Raw genomic sequence first — 19529 nt, 5'->3', positions numbered from 1 at the left:
TTGAGGCAGAAGTAAGATGGACAAAAAGTAGGAGTCATACATACTTTGCTCAAAACTGCTGGTCACTGAAGGAACTTTGAGAAAAAATGAGTTGAAAAAATAGAGAAAGGTGAATCTAGTTTGGAAGAAAAATAGTTTTGAAGGTTGGAGTATAGTGGTATTGGGCACATTGTTATCCTTTCTCCAACCTGCTCTCCCATGCATTTAAATACTTTCATTGTTTAATTTTGAAATTACTTTGAATCAATATATTGGCTTAGAAAAGTACGTTTAACCAGTAGGATGCTTTAACTCCCTGACTTTCCATGTGGTAGCAATTAACTAATGGATTCTTTTACAAAGCTCATTGATGCTGTAGTTTTGAAAGTGATTCAGGTGAAGTCTGGAAGAGTGATTCTCAAACTTTAGCTTCCTGGGATTCATTCTACCAAACATTCAAAGAAGAAATAATACCTATTTCCTAAAGCTATTTCAAAAAATAGAAACAGAAGGAAAGCTACTAAACTCGTTCTATGAGGCCAATATTACCTTGATCCCCAAACCAGGCAAAGACCCCATCAAAAAGGAGAATTACAGACCGATTTCCCTAATGAGTATGGACGCCAAAATTCTCAACAAGATCCTTGCTAATAGAATCCAACAGTACATTAAAAGGATTATCCATCATGACCAAGTGGGATTCATCCCTGGGATGCAAGGGTGGTTCAACATTTGCAAATCTATCAGTGTAATAGATTTTATCAACAAGAAAAAAGCCAAAAATCATATGATCCTCTCAATAGATGCAGAAAAAGCATTTGACAAAATACAGCATCCTTTCCTGATTAAAACCCTTCAGAGTGTAGGGATAGAGGGTACATTCCTCAATCTCATAAAAACCATCTATGAAAAGCCTACAGCAAATATCATTCTCAATGGGGAAAAGCTGGAAGCCTTTCCTTTAAGATCAGGAACACGACAAGGATGCCCATTCTCGCCATTATTATTCAACATAGTACTAGAAGTCCTTGCAACAGCAATCAGACAACAAAAAGGGATAAAAGGTATCCAAATCGGCAAAGAAGTCAAACTGCCTCTCTTCACAGATGACACCTAAAGGGGTTGTTAAACATAGGTCACTGGGCCAACATCCAGAACTTCTCATTCAGTAGGTGTGAAGTGGGGCCCAGTAATTTGCCTTCCTAAAAAGTTTCTGGGTGATGCTGATGCTGCTGGTCTGGGGACTGCATACGAAAACCACTGGTCTAGGGTATACAGAATTATTAACCCAAAGATAAACAGTTTTTGAGTTGGATAGCAATGGAAATATCCAGGGTTATTTTTGAATTTATAGTCTGTTTTTACATATGTTAGTTGGAAGAAGTAAAATGTAAATACTTGGCAAAGTGATGCATGATTCAAAAATCTTTTTTTTTCTCCTGTTTTTCAGTAAAATAGAGCATACCGATCTACATGTACTTTGGTGTGCTTCAGTTTTCTTGCTCTTCCAGTTTCTGTAGTCACCACTACATGGCTGGATAGTTGGGATTTAGATCCTTGTTGCTAAGGGCGGGGAAAAGACTATCCCTAGTTATAGTTAATTATGGATTGCTATTGTGAGATTGTAACTTCTATAATGATTCAGGATATATAGGAAATATTCAGTGTGTCACTTGAACTTTTTAAGAAGCCCATCATGTATGGGATGATCTTTACCAGTTTAGAAATGAGAGATCAGAGGTTTGGAGATATTAACTGTTTTATTCCAGTTCATCTGGAGTAAAAGTCAGAAAAGTCATCTTGTAGCCAGGTTCTTTTGACTCTAAGCCTGTTGATCTCGTTACTATAACCTATTGCCTCATATATGGACACCCTGAAGTTTGAGCTTCAGCTTCAGGAAGTAAATGGACTCAGTGTTCATAGGCTGTTTTAATTCCTGACTTTCTCTAGTGATATGTATCAATCTGGTGTTTAGAACGGCCCTCAGAGTCCGGCATGCCCATGAAAATTTTGTCATTCTTGTTCCTTGGAATTAGCTTTTGTAAGGCAGGTTAATTTCTGGCCTGTTTGTCCTAGAAACTCTCCTTCTCAAGCTCACCTTTGAATCAAGCCTTCAAGCTGATCTTTTCCTAGCCTCCTTCACAAATGTATCGTAGTGTAAAGTCCAGGAACTTGTGTGTGTGTGTGTGTGTGTGTGTGTGTGTGTGTGTACCTGCGCACACGCGGGCACACATGCTCCTATAATGGCAGGGGTTGGACTGAAAGAGAAGGTGGTTTTATTTGCTTATCTGACATTTGGTTGAAGGTTAGCGGTTGTATATCACATGCATCCAGCTCTTTTCATGACATCGTTGCTGCTGAATTTTATTACAGTGTATTGTGAGATTTTACACTTGCCACATCAAAGTAGACGATGCTTTATTTTGTGATGGGGAGTTGATCAGAGCCACTAGTTGGGAAATAATTTATCTGTGGTGGTAATCAACTCTACTAAAAAAATGTTTAGCAATTCTAATTTTGCTGAGTAGACAGAACTGGTATTTACCGATGCTGAAAAGTTTTTAATTTTGTTTTTAATTGATATTTTAAGTGAGGAAGAAAATACTGTATCAGTAGTATAATATTTTTAAAAGAAATTAACTTGATATTGAAAAGACAGCTTAGTTTTGCTTTTCTTCTTAAGGTTCCCAGTTTTTAGTATTTTTTTTTTAAAGATTTTATTTATTTATTTGACAGAGAGAGAGACTGCCAGTGAGAGAGGGAACACAAGCAGGAGGAGTGGGAGAGGAAGAAGCAGGCTCCCAGCAGAGCAGGGAGCCTGATGCGGGGCTCAATCCCAGGACCCTGGGATCACGCCCTGAGCCAAAGGCAGACGCTTAACGTCTGAGCCATCCAGGCGCCCCAGTTTTTAGTATTTTTATGTGACTTTTTATTTTGAAGAACTATTGACTACCCTACTGTCACCTCCCATAGATCATTAGTCAGCAAATAGAACTTTTCTTTTTATTAAAGTGGAAATTGATATGCCAGTATTATGTTATTTCAGTAACTATAATTAACTCAACTTTGAGAGAATTGTTGCAATGAATTTGAAGACAATTTGGATATTTAATATTCGATGTGTCTTAACAGTCTATTTTTTCATTGCCGAAAAGCTGACCCTCTTTAATTAAAAATGAATCTGTTGTAGTACATCATGGTTAAGTAAGGTAACAAAGTATAAGCTGCTTACATGGAATGATTTTATTTCTACAGATACCCAGCAAAGCTTACTGAATTTTGGCAGGTTAGTAAAGAATGAACCCAAAATTTTGGGGATATCATGAGATGTGGTTGCTATTCCAGAAAATTTTGGCAAATGAATTGTGACTTATGAGGCAAAAACTAAGTATAGGATTATATTTGTCAGACTAGATTAGTAAATATTATTTTTAAAGTCACTTAGTGTTTTTCTTAGTTCTATAGCAAATCATACTCTAGATTCCTATATTTGGGGGTTGGAAAGGGCAGAGGGAGAGGAGAGAGAGAATCTTAAGCAGGTTCCACTCTCAGCATGGAGCCCCACGCAGGGCTTGATCTCACGACTGCAAGATCTTGACCTGAGCCAAAACCGAGAGTTGGATGCCTAACCAACTGAGCCACCCCGGCGCCCCTGGATTCCTGTCTTAATTTTTAAATTTATAGTATAACAATTTTGAAACGCCCTAAAAGTTAAGCTACTTTGTTTTCTCAGACTTTTTCATTTTAATGTGATGTTTCATACTTAGGCATGGTTGAGATATACAAAACAAAACACCTTTTGTTTTGAGAAATTTTAATAATAAAGCAAGAGCCTTTTTATGCATAGGGTGATGTTTATTTTGTTCTGTATAATAAAATCTGTTTTCTGTACTTTTTGGGCTAACAAAAACCAGCTTTAGGCATTTCGTATCAAAAGCACTTACATAAAATTGAATTTTCAAGAAAAAATAAACATAATATAATCTGACTCTCATCTTATTTTTGTTTTCAGTGCCTCTTGGTTAGAGCACCCTATATTTGAAACACAGCAGTAAATGTGATAGGAGCTGAAAATCATCAGTTGGCAAGATGCAGAATATATATTGGATGTAAGCACAGTCTTTAAGGACAGACAAACCTCAGTTCAGAGATCTGCTTAAATACCTATTTTTACTTGATCAGGTTACTTAATCGTTCAGAGCCTCTGTGACCTCTCTTTAATAACTGGGAGCAATAATAGTACCTAACTCAGAAAGGTTCTTCGAAGATTAAGCAAGATGATGCTTACTAAAAGCTTATCATGGTTTTTGCCACATCAAAGGCACTTAGTAAATGTTAACTTTAATTAAAATAACAGCATGAATATTGGTTATTCTAAGTAGAGAAGAGTCTATTTGGGAGAGGAGTCAATGTAAATCCTTAAAACTTGAATCGGTAGGTGTATAAACACTTATAACTACCTGTAGTAGTAAAATAGTTTTCTAAGTGCTAAATATTAATAGAAACTAAGTGGGTTTCAGCCTGCTAGAGTTTTGAGTTTGTGACAAAATTAAGTAACGAGGAATTTGGTCATGTTGGTTTGAACAAAGTTTATGAAATACACAAACTTCTGGTACAATACTGGTGGCGTTTTTTAGATAGAGTAGGATAGGAATTCTTGATAGTCTAATTGAGTCTTACAGTGGGAGATAGTAATGAGTAGAAAGGTAGGTATAAGCACTTTGATTGGTTGAAACTGACTTCGAATAAATGTAGGCATGGCAGGAGATTGAGGTGCGAGGGAGGTAGACAGCAGTAGGAGTTTGAATCCAGGGATCTGAAATGAAACCTTAATTTGAAATATGGCGGCATCAAGGTTCTAAAGGAAAACACATGGCTAACTCAGATCTTACCTGTTCTTTGCTGCAAAGGTTGTGGACAGATAGGCAGTAGGGTGGTCTGGCAGCTTGTACTGGACATGTGTCCTGGGGGTGGATGCCTCTGAAAAGAGGACCTGAGGGATGATGTCATGGGATGCTTAGAATTCAGTGTTGGAGAAGATGTGATTTTGACATATAAGCTATGGAAAGTCTAGATTCTTTTGTACTTCATTTTGGAATGTCAAGTTTGAATTAATCCAGAGTTTCGTTTTCAGTATGTTGCTCTTCAAGTGTGAAAGAAATTAACATGCGGTACCTAAAAGCACTTCCTCTAAAAATATATACTACTACTAGGTGACATTGTTCTTGTAGTTTAATCAGTGAGTTGAACAGGTGAGAGAATGCTTTTGAAAATTACAAAGCATAGTATGAATTGAAAGTACTTACAGGAAGCTAAAATTTTAAAAGGTTAATATGTTATAAGAATATTATGTTTGTTTTGGATTACATTCTACATTAATTTTTATTATTTGGCAAATAATCCTCCTCCGACATTTGTATGTGAGGGAGTTCTTACCTCTATATTTCTAGTTCTTCTAATGTGTTTTAGTCATTTTTTATGACACACAGAGTTTCTTGCTTATGAAGTCCTTATCCACAGAACTGTTTTGAGTTATTAATCCTAACTCCCTAAATTTCTCTAACATTTAGATTATGTGTAAGTCAGATTTCAAGTATGTTTCACTTTTTACAAATTAGAGACGTATTTTATCTAGGAGAACATCTAATTCAGGTATTCATTCTGTGTACTACTATAATATATCTTTACTGTTTGAGCTATAACATTGTATTGTAATTGTGTTCACTTATTTGGTTCTCTTTTTTTCTCCCCTCCTTCCTGATATTTAATGTATTGATTGGAATAATATTTTTATTTCTAGCTTTATTCCTACTTCAGTGTTTGGCACACAGTGAATTAGAGACTCACTGTTTATTGGGTTGAATGAAGCGGATGAGGAACTGTCAATTTTTAAATTTATGTATCTTAGAAATTTTATTATCCTATCAATATAAACAAATGACTATTATTTAAGATACATAATTTGAGTAACTATTGAGACAAGTTTTTAAAATATTTTGCCTTTTTGTTGGGGTGGGGGGTACCGGGGTGGCTCAGTTGGTTAAACATTGAACTCTTGATTTCGACTTAGGTCATGATGTCAGGGTCATGAGATTGAGCCCTGTGTCAGGCTCTGTGCTCAGCGGAGAGTCTGCTTCAATATTCTCTCTCTCTCTCCCTTTACCCTCCCCATGCCTGCTTGTTTTCTCTCTCTCTCAAATAAATAAATAAATCTTAAAAAAAAAATAAGATACTTTGCCTTTTTGATTAATGTGGCACTTATTTCTCAGAGTGAATTCTGATGGTCTTTAGGACGTTAATAATGTTGTCTGGCCTTGTGCAGTGGATTGTTACCTATCAATGAGTAGGTAGTGTGTGGTAGTGGTAGTAAGTCTGGTGGCTTAATTGCAGGAGGTCCTAGGCCATAAGTGTGTCAAGGAATTTCTCTTGTCATTTCCTCATGGTTTACTTTATCAATACAGGTTAAGATCTGGATATATCAAACTAGATGACAAATGAGAATGAGTTCAAATAATGTTTAATTTTTTTTCTGTTAGTATATTGAATATAATTTTTTAAAATAGCTGCATGCCCATTATTTCTTTTTCCTTCCAAGGATAATGGAGCATCTATATTATGAGTGTTAATAGCTAATCTTGCCTTCCAGAAAGATTTTTGTTTTTAATCATGGACCCCTTTGAAAATTTGATTAAAATTGGGAACTCCTACTTCAAGAGAATACTGGTTCACATGTACATGAAACATAGCATTTTGCATACAGCCACAGGTCATTGTGGTCTCGTGATGTAGTGAGTGAATCAGGACCTGCCCGTGTAAAACAGGGGAGCTAGTGTAGCAACTCACCTGTAATGGTGATTCCCACCTTAGATTTCTCATATTCTCTTTGTGTTTTGACCACACTCAAGGGTTGATACCATAGGGAACTGATGCAGTATATTCAGTGTATAACCAACCTGTTTGGTCAGTATTTGGTCCAGAATCCATAGATATTGCTACCCTGAACAGTCTTGTACAAGTGGGAGATAACCAGTAACAGTGTTAAAATGTTGGTATTCTCAGATGAGGCAATAAAGCATTATAAGAGTTCAGAGAGGATGAAAATAATTTTTGTTTTTGGTCGTGGACTTGTTCTACTCAGCCACAGTTTAACCTGACCATTGCAGGACTTCGACCACACTAATTCAGAAAGGCTCCTGAGCAGTCAGTTGGCAGATGATGATAGTAGAATTGCAAGTATGAAAATTCCGTGAAATTCAGCAAAGATCATTGTAAAATCTTCTCAATATTTCTGAATGCTATTTGTTGCCATTAAGCCTAATAACCAGTTTTAGGGTGGATCATATTTCTTGTTAAGTTTGCTTGTTACACTTGCTCGGAATCAAGTGTAAAAGACACTAGACCTAGGCAGACTTAGAGCAATGAAGGCAATCCCTTGTTTTCCACACAAGTAAATATCAGTTAAGCAGTGCATGCTCTTCAGACCGGGATTGTAGTAGGGAAGGTTGATAGTGAACATTTTACGATATTTTGCAGTAGCAGATGATAAGGGGTAAGAGAGCTCTGTGTAGAATTCTCACCCTGAGGAATCATACTTCCATCTCTTTCTTTTGAACCCTTAAGAAATGCCAAGCACGGTGTTTCCTTTTCTTCTTATCCCTCATTGTTTTAACTCTGAAACCCCAGTCTCCCACTTCTCAGATCTTTTCCCAAATCAGTCATAAATGTCTGGGACTCAGCATAATCACTGTTCTTTACTTTAACAGTTTTCCATGATTTAGCTTTTAAAAAGATGACAAAACAAAAACATTATCACTACATCTTCCAAATTCAGTAAGAAAAATTTTAGGTTACATTCATACCCAATTATAATAAAACAAATTGTGCATCAAAATAGTGTTGCTGTAGGTCAAGATAGGCATTTGTGAATACATTTATTCAACAGTATTTTTCATTCACTGTGTGTATCAACGCATTATTACTATGGGCCATTTGCTAGAACAGGGAAATCATTTCACTATATAGGACTATATGTTAAGTTGCCATTTTGTGCATTTTATACATATAGCAAAGATTTTGACATTAGGGTCTTTTTCCCTGAGGTGTCAGTGATGACCAAAATAAGGGATTTCCCATTGTTTGTAGAATGATGGGGCATTTCATTAGTTTGCTGTTGCAAAGCTCTTCAGTTTGAACGTAGCTAATGAGTCCAGTCTGATGTCCCACTCTTCATTATTCACCCTATTGCTCGTTGTATAGTCTAGCCAAAGGGAACGGTTTCCTTGAACTGCTCCTCCAATATTTCATCAAGAGGTTCTTGAGGACAGAAACCTCATTCTGCTTGTCTCTGAATCCTCATTATCTGGCTCATTGCCTAACCTTGGTTTTAAGTAAATGAACATTGATTGAATAATCGAAAGTGTGTATACTTTACTTTTTTTTGTACCTTGTTCATTAAGTCTAAATCATAGAAGTCCCTAGAAGTCCCTAGTTGGTCTTGGTAAAGACCAACATAGATAATGTCTCCCAAGAACAGTGAATTCCCCAATTTTCTCTGAACTATTATTAATAGCTTCTTATGTAAAATTTTTGTATATACTTAACAGTTTACCATATATGATAATTACTTTGATATAGGCCTTATCCCATTTCTCCTATAGGCTTTTGTGCCAATTGGTTTTGGCTGTGAATACTCTACCATGTGTGTTCTTGGACTGTGTTATCTATACCTTGGATGGTTACCAGGATCCAAGGAGATAAGGTATATAAAGAGCAGTTGACACTCAGTAAGGAAAGAACAGAGAGCCTAACATACATGTAAATATTCGGATTCTTTTCTCTCCTTATCTGACTCTAAGCTAAGCTCCTTGAAGGTAGGAGTTAATTATGTTTCCTTTTTCTGTACCAACAGTGCCAAGCAAGTGCCTTAATCTTATTAGATGCCCAAATATATATGGAATGAATGAACAGAAACTTAGTCATTCTTGATAATGGTAATATTTATGGCACTTTTAAGATTCAAAATTTGATTAGTAAATGTTATAAGAATTAAAAGAGATAATCTTGGGTATTTGTGTTACTTAATTCTTGTGTTACTAACTTCTTAATTCCTTCATCCGAAGTTTACCTGTCAATCTCTAGATATTTATGTAAAGAGTATATAGCATGCTATAAATTATCCTGAAGCAGTTCCCCAAAATATAATTTTTAGTCTGGTTGTTACATCAGGCATCCTGTCAGTGAGCGGAATTTGAAATATTTTAGGAAAACTCTAAGTTACTTAAAAATGCAATCCAGATTTAAATGATTTGAACTTACTTGGATTCTGACTCTTTGCCGAATTCAGTCAAGTTATGAAAATAAAGATGTGTCTAACTCTTTTACTGTGGACCATTCTCACTTGGAGAAATGTTTTAAATATGTGGAGTTGTTTACATTTAGAATTTGAAGGAGCCTAGAGAATAAATGCCTAATGTTTTGTTCAAAAATAGAAAGGTGTGATGATAAACATGTAGAATTAGAAATTTATCCATTTTTATAATTGATAGAAAATCTCTTTATATTGGTGAAGTGGCCAGTGAATGCTGGAAAATAAACTGAAGGACATTTTTACCTCTAGGCTTCCCTCAGTGCTAGTGACAGTTTTTATGTTTTAAGAACCGGAGGAGCAAAAACATCCAATTAGAGCAACATTGCAAAAGATAATCATTAAAGCATTGATTCTCAGTGGGTGGGGTCGGCATGTTTACCTGGGGGGGAGTATGTTAATTCCCTAGGTTTTCTTGTGTTTATGCTTTCCTTTAACACAATATTTCTTCATCCATACCCACTCTCCAAAAAAGACTAAGAAGAGTAAGCTCTAACTTAAGGTTCTAACGTTGACAGCCTTCTTAGTTCTGGAGAAATGTGCGGATTGTCTTTAACAGCACTTCTTGCTCGTCGGACCAATGCCTGAGTGGCCGGGGGGTGTCTGTCATTGGACTAGATGTTGGGGGATGCAAGGATGGACATGACTCTATTATTCCTTGAAGCTCACAGGCCAGAGGGTAGCTTCTAAATTCATGTCCCTTAGATCTCTGCTATTACGATAAAAGTTTTGTGATAAAAGGATGACCTGATTCTTTTACTTTGGTAATAGTAAATGTTTCATCTCCATGTTCACAGGACCAAGAAGCCTTTCAATAAAGAAAACAATGTACTTGTTACCCAGTATTTTCCCACACTATTTAACCACCAGACCCTTTTGTGGGTCATGGGTAGGAATGTTGAAAGGGCTATAAATGCTCTGCAGCACACAGTTCAGAAAGCTGCACTGAGGTGGTTATTGGTCAGGTGGGTGCAGTGAGAGCAGCTGGGGCAGGGAGCTGGGAGCTCTTTACACAGGGGATTACACATTAAACCAAGCCTGGGATGAGGAGTAGAAAAGGAAGGGGGGAGGTAGGCAGCTTAGGGCTAGGCAGAAAGAACAGAGTGTACAAATGCACAAATGTTTGACAGACCTCAGTGTTTTTCAGGAAGTCCCGAGTAGTTCAGTATCATTAAACCAAAGTGGGGAAAGAAGCTATACCAGAGAATTCAGGGCCCTTGAAATGTTTGAGAAGCCTTGAATAGCATGAGTGATGTATAAAGCCTGTAGTAATCAGTTCCTAAATTTCGAAGTTATGTAAGGTCTGTCGTGCTTTATAGTGAAAGCCAATTTTCTGTACGGAGAAGAAAATTTCCAGATGTATCAAAAACTAGCAAAAATATGAAACTATTATGGCTGAATCATCTATCATGTGCTGCTATTGAATTCTTAAGATTATTTAATGATACTTTTTAAAAATTTTTGAGTCATCTGTGAACACTTAATACAGTACATTAGGAACAATGAGGCAATTTTCCATGTTGAAAGCTTCAAGTTAACTAATTTCTATTTTGGAATGTATTATAGGAGAATCATCACACATAAAGACAGAGCAATGTGATGTTATTTTTATATTTTAGAATTTAAAGGGAAACTGAGCTTTCCCTACTATCATTGATGTGCATTATAAAATATTGAAAAGTATAGAGGAATAGAAAAAACAAAATGGTTTTGTGCCATAAAGAGACAAATGTATGTGTTGGTATTTTTTGCTAGACAAATTTGTTTTACATACTTATAATTCTGCTGAACACAGTGCTGCTAATTTTACATTTTCCTATGTAAATTTTTTATAAATACCACATTTAAAGACTATATAACATACCATTCAATGGATATACCATTGTTTGTATAGCAGTAGACAGTCTTCAATTTTTCTAACTATATTTTTAGCTGGTTTCTATTTTCTTTGTTATTATAAATATTTTGTATATATGGTTCCAGAATTGTAATGATTGAGTCAAAAAGTAGGAATGTTTTAAGGCTCTTGAAGCATGTTTTCAAATTACTTACCAAAACAATGCAAGTAATTTACGTTTCCACTGGGAGTGTATTGAAGTATTTATTTCACTAGGTATTGAGATCAATCATTAAAAAAAAAAAAAGACAAAAATAACAAAGCAAACTTTGTTGGGTTCAGTAGTTTAAAAATCGGGACCCATATTGTTTTGTTTATGGTTTTAATGGTAAGCAATATTTCAGTTAAAGTATCCTTTTTAATACCTTGTGTAAACAAATGTAAGAATTTTCTCTTGATATGAAGCTCCTTCTTATTTTGGAGGTATCCATCACGAATTGAAAAAATCGACTATGAGGAGGGCAAGATGTTGGTCCATTTTGAGCGTTGGAGTCATCGTTACGATGAATGGATTTACTGGGATAGCAATAGGTTGCGACCACTGGAGAGACCTGCATTAAGAAAAGAAGGGCTAAAAGATGAGGAAGATTTCTTTGTGAGTAGCAAGCTTTTTCTATTTGCTAACTATGTAACGCTTCAGAAGGAATTCTGTTAAATATTACGAAAGCTTATTTTTATAAAGGAAATGCTTATTTATTATACATGGTATTGATCTTAAAAGTTGTTTAAAATAGGATTTTAAAGCTGGAGAAGAAGTTCTGGCTCGCTGGACAGACTGTCGCTATTACCCTGCCAAGATTGAAGCAATTAACAAAGAAGGTATGTATTTGAGGTGACCTGAGATTTACAATGGGAGTAATAGTAAAATGTAACTGGATTTCTAATTTTAATTAATGTGTGTAATTGTTACATATGGTTGTTACTTCTCTTTGTTTCGGACTTAATAAATTTCCTGCTAATATTCTTTTTTGGGAGTATTTTATTTGTAATATATAGAATAACGTGACACCTGATCTACTTGCTGCCTAAATAAACTTTAAATTAGGAGAGGTAGGTAGTTGGTTAAAATTGTGCAGCATTCATTTCACAGGCTTACATTATGTGCATTTTATTTCTTCTCTGTTTCTAAGTTATTTTTATGAGCAGCTCAACCAGAGTGTGAGGGCAGGTTAAAGATACAAGGAAATTCAAATCAGATCAACTTGGAAGTGAAATACAGTACAGTGTTTTCTGAGGAAAAGAGCGTGAAAATTTATCAATTTGAGGATTTCCTTTATTGCATTTTCCCCCTGTCCCTGTTTTCTTCATTTCTATAGATAAAATTGAAAGTTTCCTAATAGCCTTTTTGGTATCTAATATTGATATTGAGCAAAAATTACTGAACTGATCAGAAATGTTGACAATAACACAGAAGTCAGGTATGTTAGTAGGGCCAAAGACAAATAGATCTATCGGGCAGGTAATGTATTAGAAAAAAAACCCCAGAACTTCTAGACTGATTAATTTGGAAAGGCTTGAGAATTAGTATTTAAATTGGTATTAGGACTATAAAGATTTTATTTTTAAAAGTTATTTAAAATTTCACTTTAAAAAGTTGTAAAATAGTTTACAAGTGTATTTTTCAAGTCAGTAATACATTAGTTTTCTATAACAATTATTTCTTAAACTTGACCACTTATTCATTCTTTTCACTGAAGAAACACACATTGATTGAGTGACAGCTTCTTTGCAAGAGGAGCATTTAATCTAAGTAAGGGGATGCTTCCTTTAAGCCTGAAAGACAAACAAGCCAGCTAGATAAGGAATGAAAGGCTTTTTCAGACAGCAGAAACGGTATGTTGCAGAAGAACAGAAGAGAGGCCTGTCACTTTTTAGGAATTGCAAGACTTTGGTGTGACTGGAGTGAAGGAGTCCTTTAAAGGGATAGAATATCAAAAGAGGTGGGAGAGAGAAGCAAGGATCTGTGTATGCAATGTCTTGTTAAAGAATTTAAATTTTATTTGGAGGTGATGGGAAGGAACCGTGAAAGGGATTTAAGCTGCGGAAATTTAAAGTAACAAACTTGAGAAGAAATGGGAGGTAAGAGGAGGTAAAAGGGGAAACATTAAGAAGAGATACATTAAAGAATGTTAGGTATGGAAAAGTAAATCATTGTTTGGCTGGAAATTATGATATAACTTTACACAGGCCTATTCCAGTTTATTGTTTTAAGGAATTGAAATAACAAATATGGCTATGATTTACTATCTACCACTAGGCACCTTCCTCCAGAAGAATTGAGGGGCATCTCTGTTGTTAGGTTTGCAGGTTACTTTTTCTTTTCTGGAATGACCTTTGTCTCACTGTGCACTTACACTTCTTGAGAGCTCGTATTCCTGTGTCTTACACACAGGCACTCCCCAGCTTCTAGTCCAGAGCCTAGCATGTAGGCAGTCAGTAACAGTTTGCGGAAGGAGAGGCGGAGGTAGTGCATCAATTCTGTTGGATAGTAAATGGATCCACCCAAAATAAAAGAAGCACAGTTAAACAGCATTCTCTATTTGAAGGAAGAGCAGTTCCTTTGAGAGTTGAGAGCTTTGAGACCTTGCTTCCGTGCTTCAGGCTCCTTTGGAATATAGCATATACAAGTTCATGTGTACACACGCATGCAGTGCCCTCAGAAGCAAAGCCCCCATATTTCATCCTATTGCATTTGTCCATGGGCATAGAATACAGAAAATTAAACTTACGTTAGTGGAAGAGTGAAGACAATGTTGGAGTCTCTGCCATTTTAGGAGGAGTTTAAGTGAGCCCTTAGTGAAATATTGGCAGATGTAATTTCTTTTTAAAAATCTCCATTGAAGGTATTTGTTTTGTGATTTCTGTATGTCCCACGTGGTGGATTAGCCTGTCCACCATGCCCATTCCCCCAAAGAAAAACAAGGCAGAGGAAGCCTTCAAGAAGCCTTCTGTTCACTGTAGAATCTAAACAGAGCTAACAAAAAATGAACATTTAGGTGTTTGAAATATATCTTAGAGAAGTTGAAGAGGAGGGACAAATCTGTAAACTGGAGGCTGTTAACAGGGACGTGTTCATATTATGGGTGGGATTTGAAGAGATGTTCCTCGAAGAGTAGGTTGGAGAGAGAAAAGGAGAAAGGATCACAAGAGCAGACACAGTGTGATTAACAGTGGGGAGGGGTGAATGCCCAGTTGGTGTAGTGGACAGCCTGCTATCCTCTGGAAGGCCATCACTGAAGAAGGAAGAGGACAGTTGCAGGAATGATGGTGGTGTAAGGTGTATGCATGGTTTGGTATTCTCAGAATTTTCCCAGTGTTTTTATATCCTGGGTACTTAAACGGATCAGTTTTTTTCAGTAACTTGGGTCTAGATCTTTATATCTGCAATATTGTGAATTATGCTGATTATAGAAAAGATGAAATCAAATGATATTAAAATTACAAAATTAAGGAAAATCTTTGTACATGTATATCTCGCTTTGATGCCAGCTTCTAAGCCAATCAGAATAATTACCACACTTATTATTTATACTTCTTTTGTAAAGGTCAGGTATCTGTTTACTTAAAGTGGCTCTCAGCCCTCATTTGTACAGGAAATGATAGAAAAATACTGAAATTTCTTAAGTATAAGATCTATGTAATTTATATGCTTTGTGGTAGTACTGACTTTTGTTGACTTGAAAGCATGGCCTCTGTAACCAAAAGGGAATATACTTTGTGATTGTCATGCAAACAGGGTCTCAAGCCCTAAAAGCAGAATGATGTGTGGGGAAGGCACAGGGATGGGAGTGTAGTTATGGGTGTGCCGCTGCTTAGCAGACTGCTGTGGATGGAGCCTTCAGCCTCCTTGGAATTCAGTGTTCTGATCTTCATTGCAACAGTTTCATCTAGATGGTCTTTAAAGTATTCTCTAGCTTAGAAGCCTGTGGATCTGATTCTTACTTGCCAGTTCATTAAAACTGTGAACAGAATACTCTTGCCTTGAGTAAATGGTTTTTTTGTCTCTGTATCAGTTCTTTATCTCTGAAAAGAAACTTTCAGAGAGAGCAAAGGATAATTCCTATAGAAATATTATTTATGTTTGTAAATAATGGTGTTATCAGAGGGAAAGAGAAAGTAAACTTCAACCAACTTGATGGAGTTCTTAATCGGTGCGTTTGCAGTTATTGCAGTTACAGTGTATTTGCTTCTGTCAGGGCATTACTTGTTAGATTTCAAGTGTTGCTCTAAAATTCAGTTGTATTTTCTAATGATTCTGACTTGCTCCTGTTTCAGGAACATTCACAGTTCAGTTTTATGATGGAGTAATTCGTTGTTTAAAAAGAATGCACATTAAGGCCATGCCTGAGGATGCTAAGGGGCAGGTAAGGGTGTTCAGCATTCCTAGCTACCCAAAGGGATGTCTTCTTGAATGGTGATCAATCAAAAAAAAAAATTTATGTGTATATTTTAAAGTGAACTAATTGTAGGATTATGTGCTGATAGCCCCAAATAGCAGCAAGAAAAAGAAGCTTAGAATGTAAGATAAATTATACACTTGATTTTTGCTTCTTTGGCTTTAGACCTGCTAAAGTTATAGGTCACTAGTTTCTGTTCCAGGTGAAATCCCAGCATCCACTAAGCTGGTGTTGTCCTATCGACCCAGCTGGATCGTGTAACCAGTCTATGGGAAGTGAGGTAAGTGCCTTTTTTTTTTTTAATTTCATTTTGTTTTTCCTGGTATATAGTATCATTTAGAAAGTTAATTTTTAATATAAAATTTTATATTGAGTTTCTTATCTTCTTCTTTCCTTTTATAAATCATAGTCATTAATCTTCTTTTAAAAGGCGCTTACCTGACACTCTGTAGGCTGTTTCAGGTAGGGCTCTCTGAGTCATGGGACGTAAGCAGTCAGTTACATGCTTTGTCACTTCTCAAAGCATGAAAGAACGGTAAGCATTTAAAGGAGAATCTGGGATGAAGTTAATAAAACCATGATTCCATGGGTTGAATATGTTTCCTGAAAGACTGGAAAGAAAAGGTGCCAGTAGAAATTTAAAATATTTTCTTTTATGTTCTGCTGTTATTTGGGATTTTCAGCACCTGGACCTACAATTAATTTTAAGAATTGAAAGTAATCTATAAAAATGTCTAATATGGAAATATGCTACATATTTGTTCCATACTGTGCAGTGAAAAGTATCATTCTGAAATGTGTTGAAATCATCTGGTCAGCTCCAGCCAAATGTATAAATTTAGTAATCTAGAAATGTGTATCACCGTATTAAAAAAAAAATGATTCCTGATCTCTTCTGAGAAGTGTGATTGTTTTAAATCACCTGGTTTTCAAACAGTTAGTTTTACAGTCATCAGCTAGCAGAATTTTTTCCCCAGTTAATAGGGAAATGCAATTTAAAGTAGAAGTGCTTTTGATCAGGAAATTGCTTTGTGTCTTCCTACTTGTACGTATAAATAAAATGTTCCTATGAGCATTCAGTGGTGTGATTTCTTGGTTACTGCATAGAAAGATTAATTAAAACATTGGGAACTTAGTTTAATATATATTTGTTTAAACAAAATTCTCTCTCTCTCTCTTTTTTTGCTTTAAAGCTATTATTTTATTATTCTGGTTATTCAAAGTTTGTGAGATGGCACTAACCCTAAAACTTCATTTTTTTCCAAAGTGAGATACTGAGCCAATTTTGGTAAAATTACAAGTTACAAAAATTAATATATGGGATGTATTGGGTGTTTACTTTTAGTAAATAGTTATATTATGATGTATGTAAACATTAAAATCAATGCCAGAATACAAACTACTGAAAGAAAATAGGAGTAACGCTTTTTTTCTTTCTTTCTTTTTTGAGAGCAAGCTTGAGAGTGTGTACAAGCCAGGTTGGGGAGGGGCAGAGGGAGAGGAGAGAGAGAATCTTAAGCAGTGCTGTGCAGGGTTCGATCTCACAGCACTGAGATCATGACCTGAGCTGAAATCAGGAGTTGGAAGCTTAACCAACTAAGCCACTCAGGTGCCCTGAATAACAGTATTATATCTTTTAATTTACATTTTTCTTCATAATTTTTAATTATTAGCACACTAAAATATTTGTAGAATTGTTTTTTATAAAATGGCCTCATTTTATAAGTGTCTTCTTTTCCCAAAAAGTTTTTGACTTGTTTTCATGTAGGAAATACACTAAGTCAGGTGTTGTGTGGGCAGTGCTGAGAGAGTCCAACTTTGCATGTATCTTAAAAATTTTGAGTACTTTGAGAATTCCTTTGTAAAGATATACAGTAAATTTCTTTTACTAAATTAGCAAAGGATAAATAGATGCAGTACGGAAATATATTCTTCTCTAAACTTTCTGTAGCTTTTTCTATCCTATTTTTTCTTTTTGCAGGTGTGCTGATATAAAACTCACTAATGTTAAAGATTTGCTCTTACGGTCCTTTACTATTTATAAAACTTTTTTTTGCATACATTATTTAATTGGGTTCTCATAGCAAATCCTTTGACATAACTATGACTGATACTTCTATTTCACAGTTGAGGAATTCAGAACTTAGAGAATCGAGTGACTGACTTAGAATTTCGCATAACCGGAATGCACAGAGTGACTGAACTCAATCTGATTTCTTTATTGTGTACTGCTGTGTTGTTTACAGGGAGCTTTGAAGCAGATCATTAGTTCTAATTCATGGGAGGATCAAACCAGTTATTTCTAACAGTGAATCTTACCTGTTTAAAAATAGAAGGGCAAAATAATGGGAGAATTCTTGAATGACACAACTGCAGTGTTTCCATGATTAGCAAGTCATATGATCAGGAACTTTAAAAAAAAAATATCTGATTGCACTTTTAAGAGCTACAATATGTATCTCTCCCAGTTTTCTGTTCATTGGAGAGAAAAAAGAGGTGGGGATGGAATTTACCCCTGGCATTTTTCAGCATTTCTCTAACAACTTAAAAATTTCCTCACAATATGGAACAGAGAATTAAGCACTCTGCTCTTCATAAGGCCATACAGGTATGATCTCTGCTGAATTTGGCACTTCGCTAGTCGGGCTGTACTTTTGTTTCTCTTTCTGCTTTGTTGATTACTCTCTGTCTGTTTCATCAGTGGTGCTTTTTTTCTCTAATACTTGTCAGTCTCAAGGCTCAACTTAGCTGTAGCCCTTTGACTTACTCAGACCTCCCCTTGCCCCTTGTGCCCGTTTGCGTACATACACTCTGATCGCCATGGCTTTGTCTAATGGTTTTCCTCTCCCTGGTGGTGCCCATTGACTCCTTTCCTTCTGCCCTTTGCCTCGAAGATTCCTGCTGTAGGACTCACCTCATCTGTCAGGTTCCCTGAAGCCTTCCAGTAGCCTTTCTCTTAAGTCAAGATTACTCTTCTGTTTTCTTTCATGGTATTGTGTTTATTCCTCCACTGCCTCTCATATCACACTGTCTTATAGTTAATTTTATTTGCCTTTCAGTTCCTTATAGGTAACACCAAAAAACATGGCTCTAAGTAAACCTGGGATTGGACAATACTGGTTTATCTGGTTTGTTTTTTTTGTTTTGTTTTGTTTTTTTGTTTTTTTACAAACTAGAGACATAAATCTATATTTCACAACTGTGTCTTTTTTTTTAAGATTTTTTAAAAATTTATTTGAGGGTGTGAGAGAGTGAGAGAGAGCATGAGCAGGGGGGAGGGGTAGAGGGAGAAGCAGACTCCCTGCTGAGCCGGGAGCCTGATGAGGGGCTCGATTCCAGGATGCACGGGGCTCGATCCCAGGATGCGTGGGGCTCGAACCCAAGACCCTGCGATCATGACCTGAGCTGAAGGCAGACACTTAACCAACTGAGCTACCCAGGCACCTTGTGTCTTAATTCACTTTCTAATAAGACACGTACTGGGGACACAGTTTAAATACTGAGAAAGCTAGATAGTGGTCATCTTCCAGGTGGGAGCAAAGGTGTGGTCGCTCCAGGGCTATGTGTTTTTGGGGCCCTTCAGGCAGTATCTCTTATAAGTTGTCTCATGAATGCTTAGCATGCTTCTTGGCACGTGTAGCAAGATATTCAATAGAAAATTGGTGAATGAATGTGTTAGGTGCAATCACATGACAGTTTCGGTTCATTTTAATCGTGGGGGAGAGAACGAGACAGATTTTGTTTGTTGGTTTATTTTTAATGGCTTATTGTTTTCAACGTATATTCTCAAGACTGAGCAGCCATCAACCTATATCACCTAATGACTGACTTTTGTTAATGTAACCTGTGAAGTAAATGCATTTGATATTGTGAAGTAGTTTTTAGTTATGTG

At 36.2% G+C, this 19529-nt stretch overlaps 1 protein-coding gene across 11 annotated transcripts in view; it reads left to right on the top strand.

The window, feature by feature from the left end:
* PHF20L1 (PHD finger protein 20 like 1) overlaps positions 1-19529 on the top strand; it is an 84115-nt gene that overhangs the window by 8670 nt on the left and 55916 nt on the right. For 5 of the 11 annotated variants that reach the window (XM_087864602.1, XM_087864605.1, XM_087864604.1 and 2 more), the window contains exons 3-6: positions 11664-11835; positions 11975-12059; positions 15516-15604; positions 15828-15917. In XM_087864602.1, coding sequence (XP_087720728.1) covers positions 11664-11835; positions 11975-12059; positions 15516-15604; positions 15828-15917 — 436 coding nt within the window. The remainder of the gene's footprint in view (positions 1-11663; positions 11836-11974; positions 12060-15515; positions 15605-15827; positions 15918-19529) is intronic. The other 6 variants (XM_045812243.2, XM_087864606.1, XM_087864607.1 and 3 more) reach the window with 2 other exon arrangements.

This window comes from Ursus americanus, chromosome 9 (assembly GCF_024610735.1).
Source record: "Ursus americanus isolate L20-20 chromosome 9, mUrsAme1.1.p, whole genome shotgun sequence".
Classification (NCBI taxonomy): Eukaryota; Metazoa; Chordata; class Mammalia; order Carnivora; family Ursidae; genus Ursus; species Ursus americanus.
Note: the sequence above shows the minus strand (reverse complement) of the source record. Positions and strands in the feature narration are given on the sequence as shown.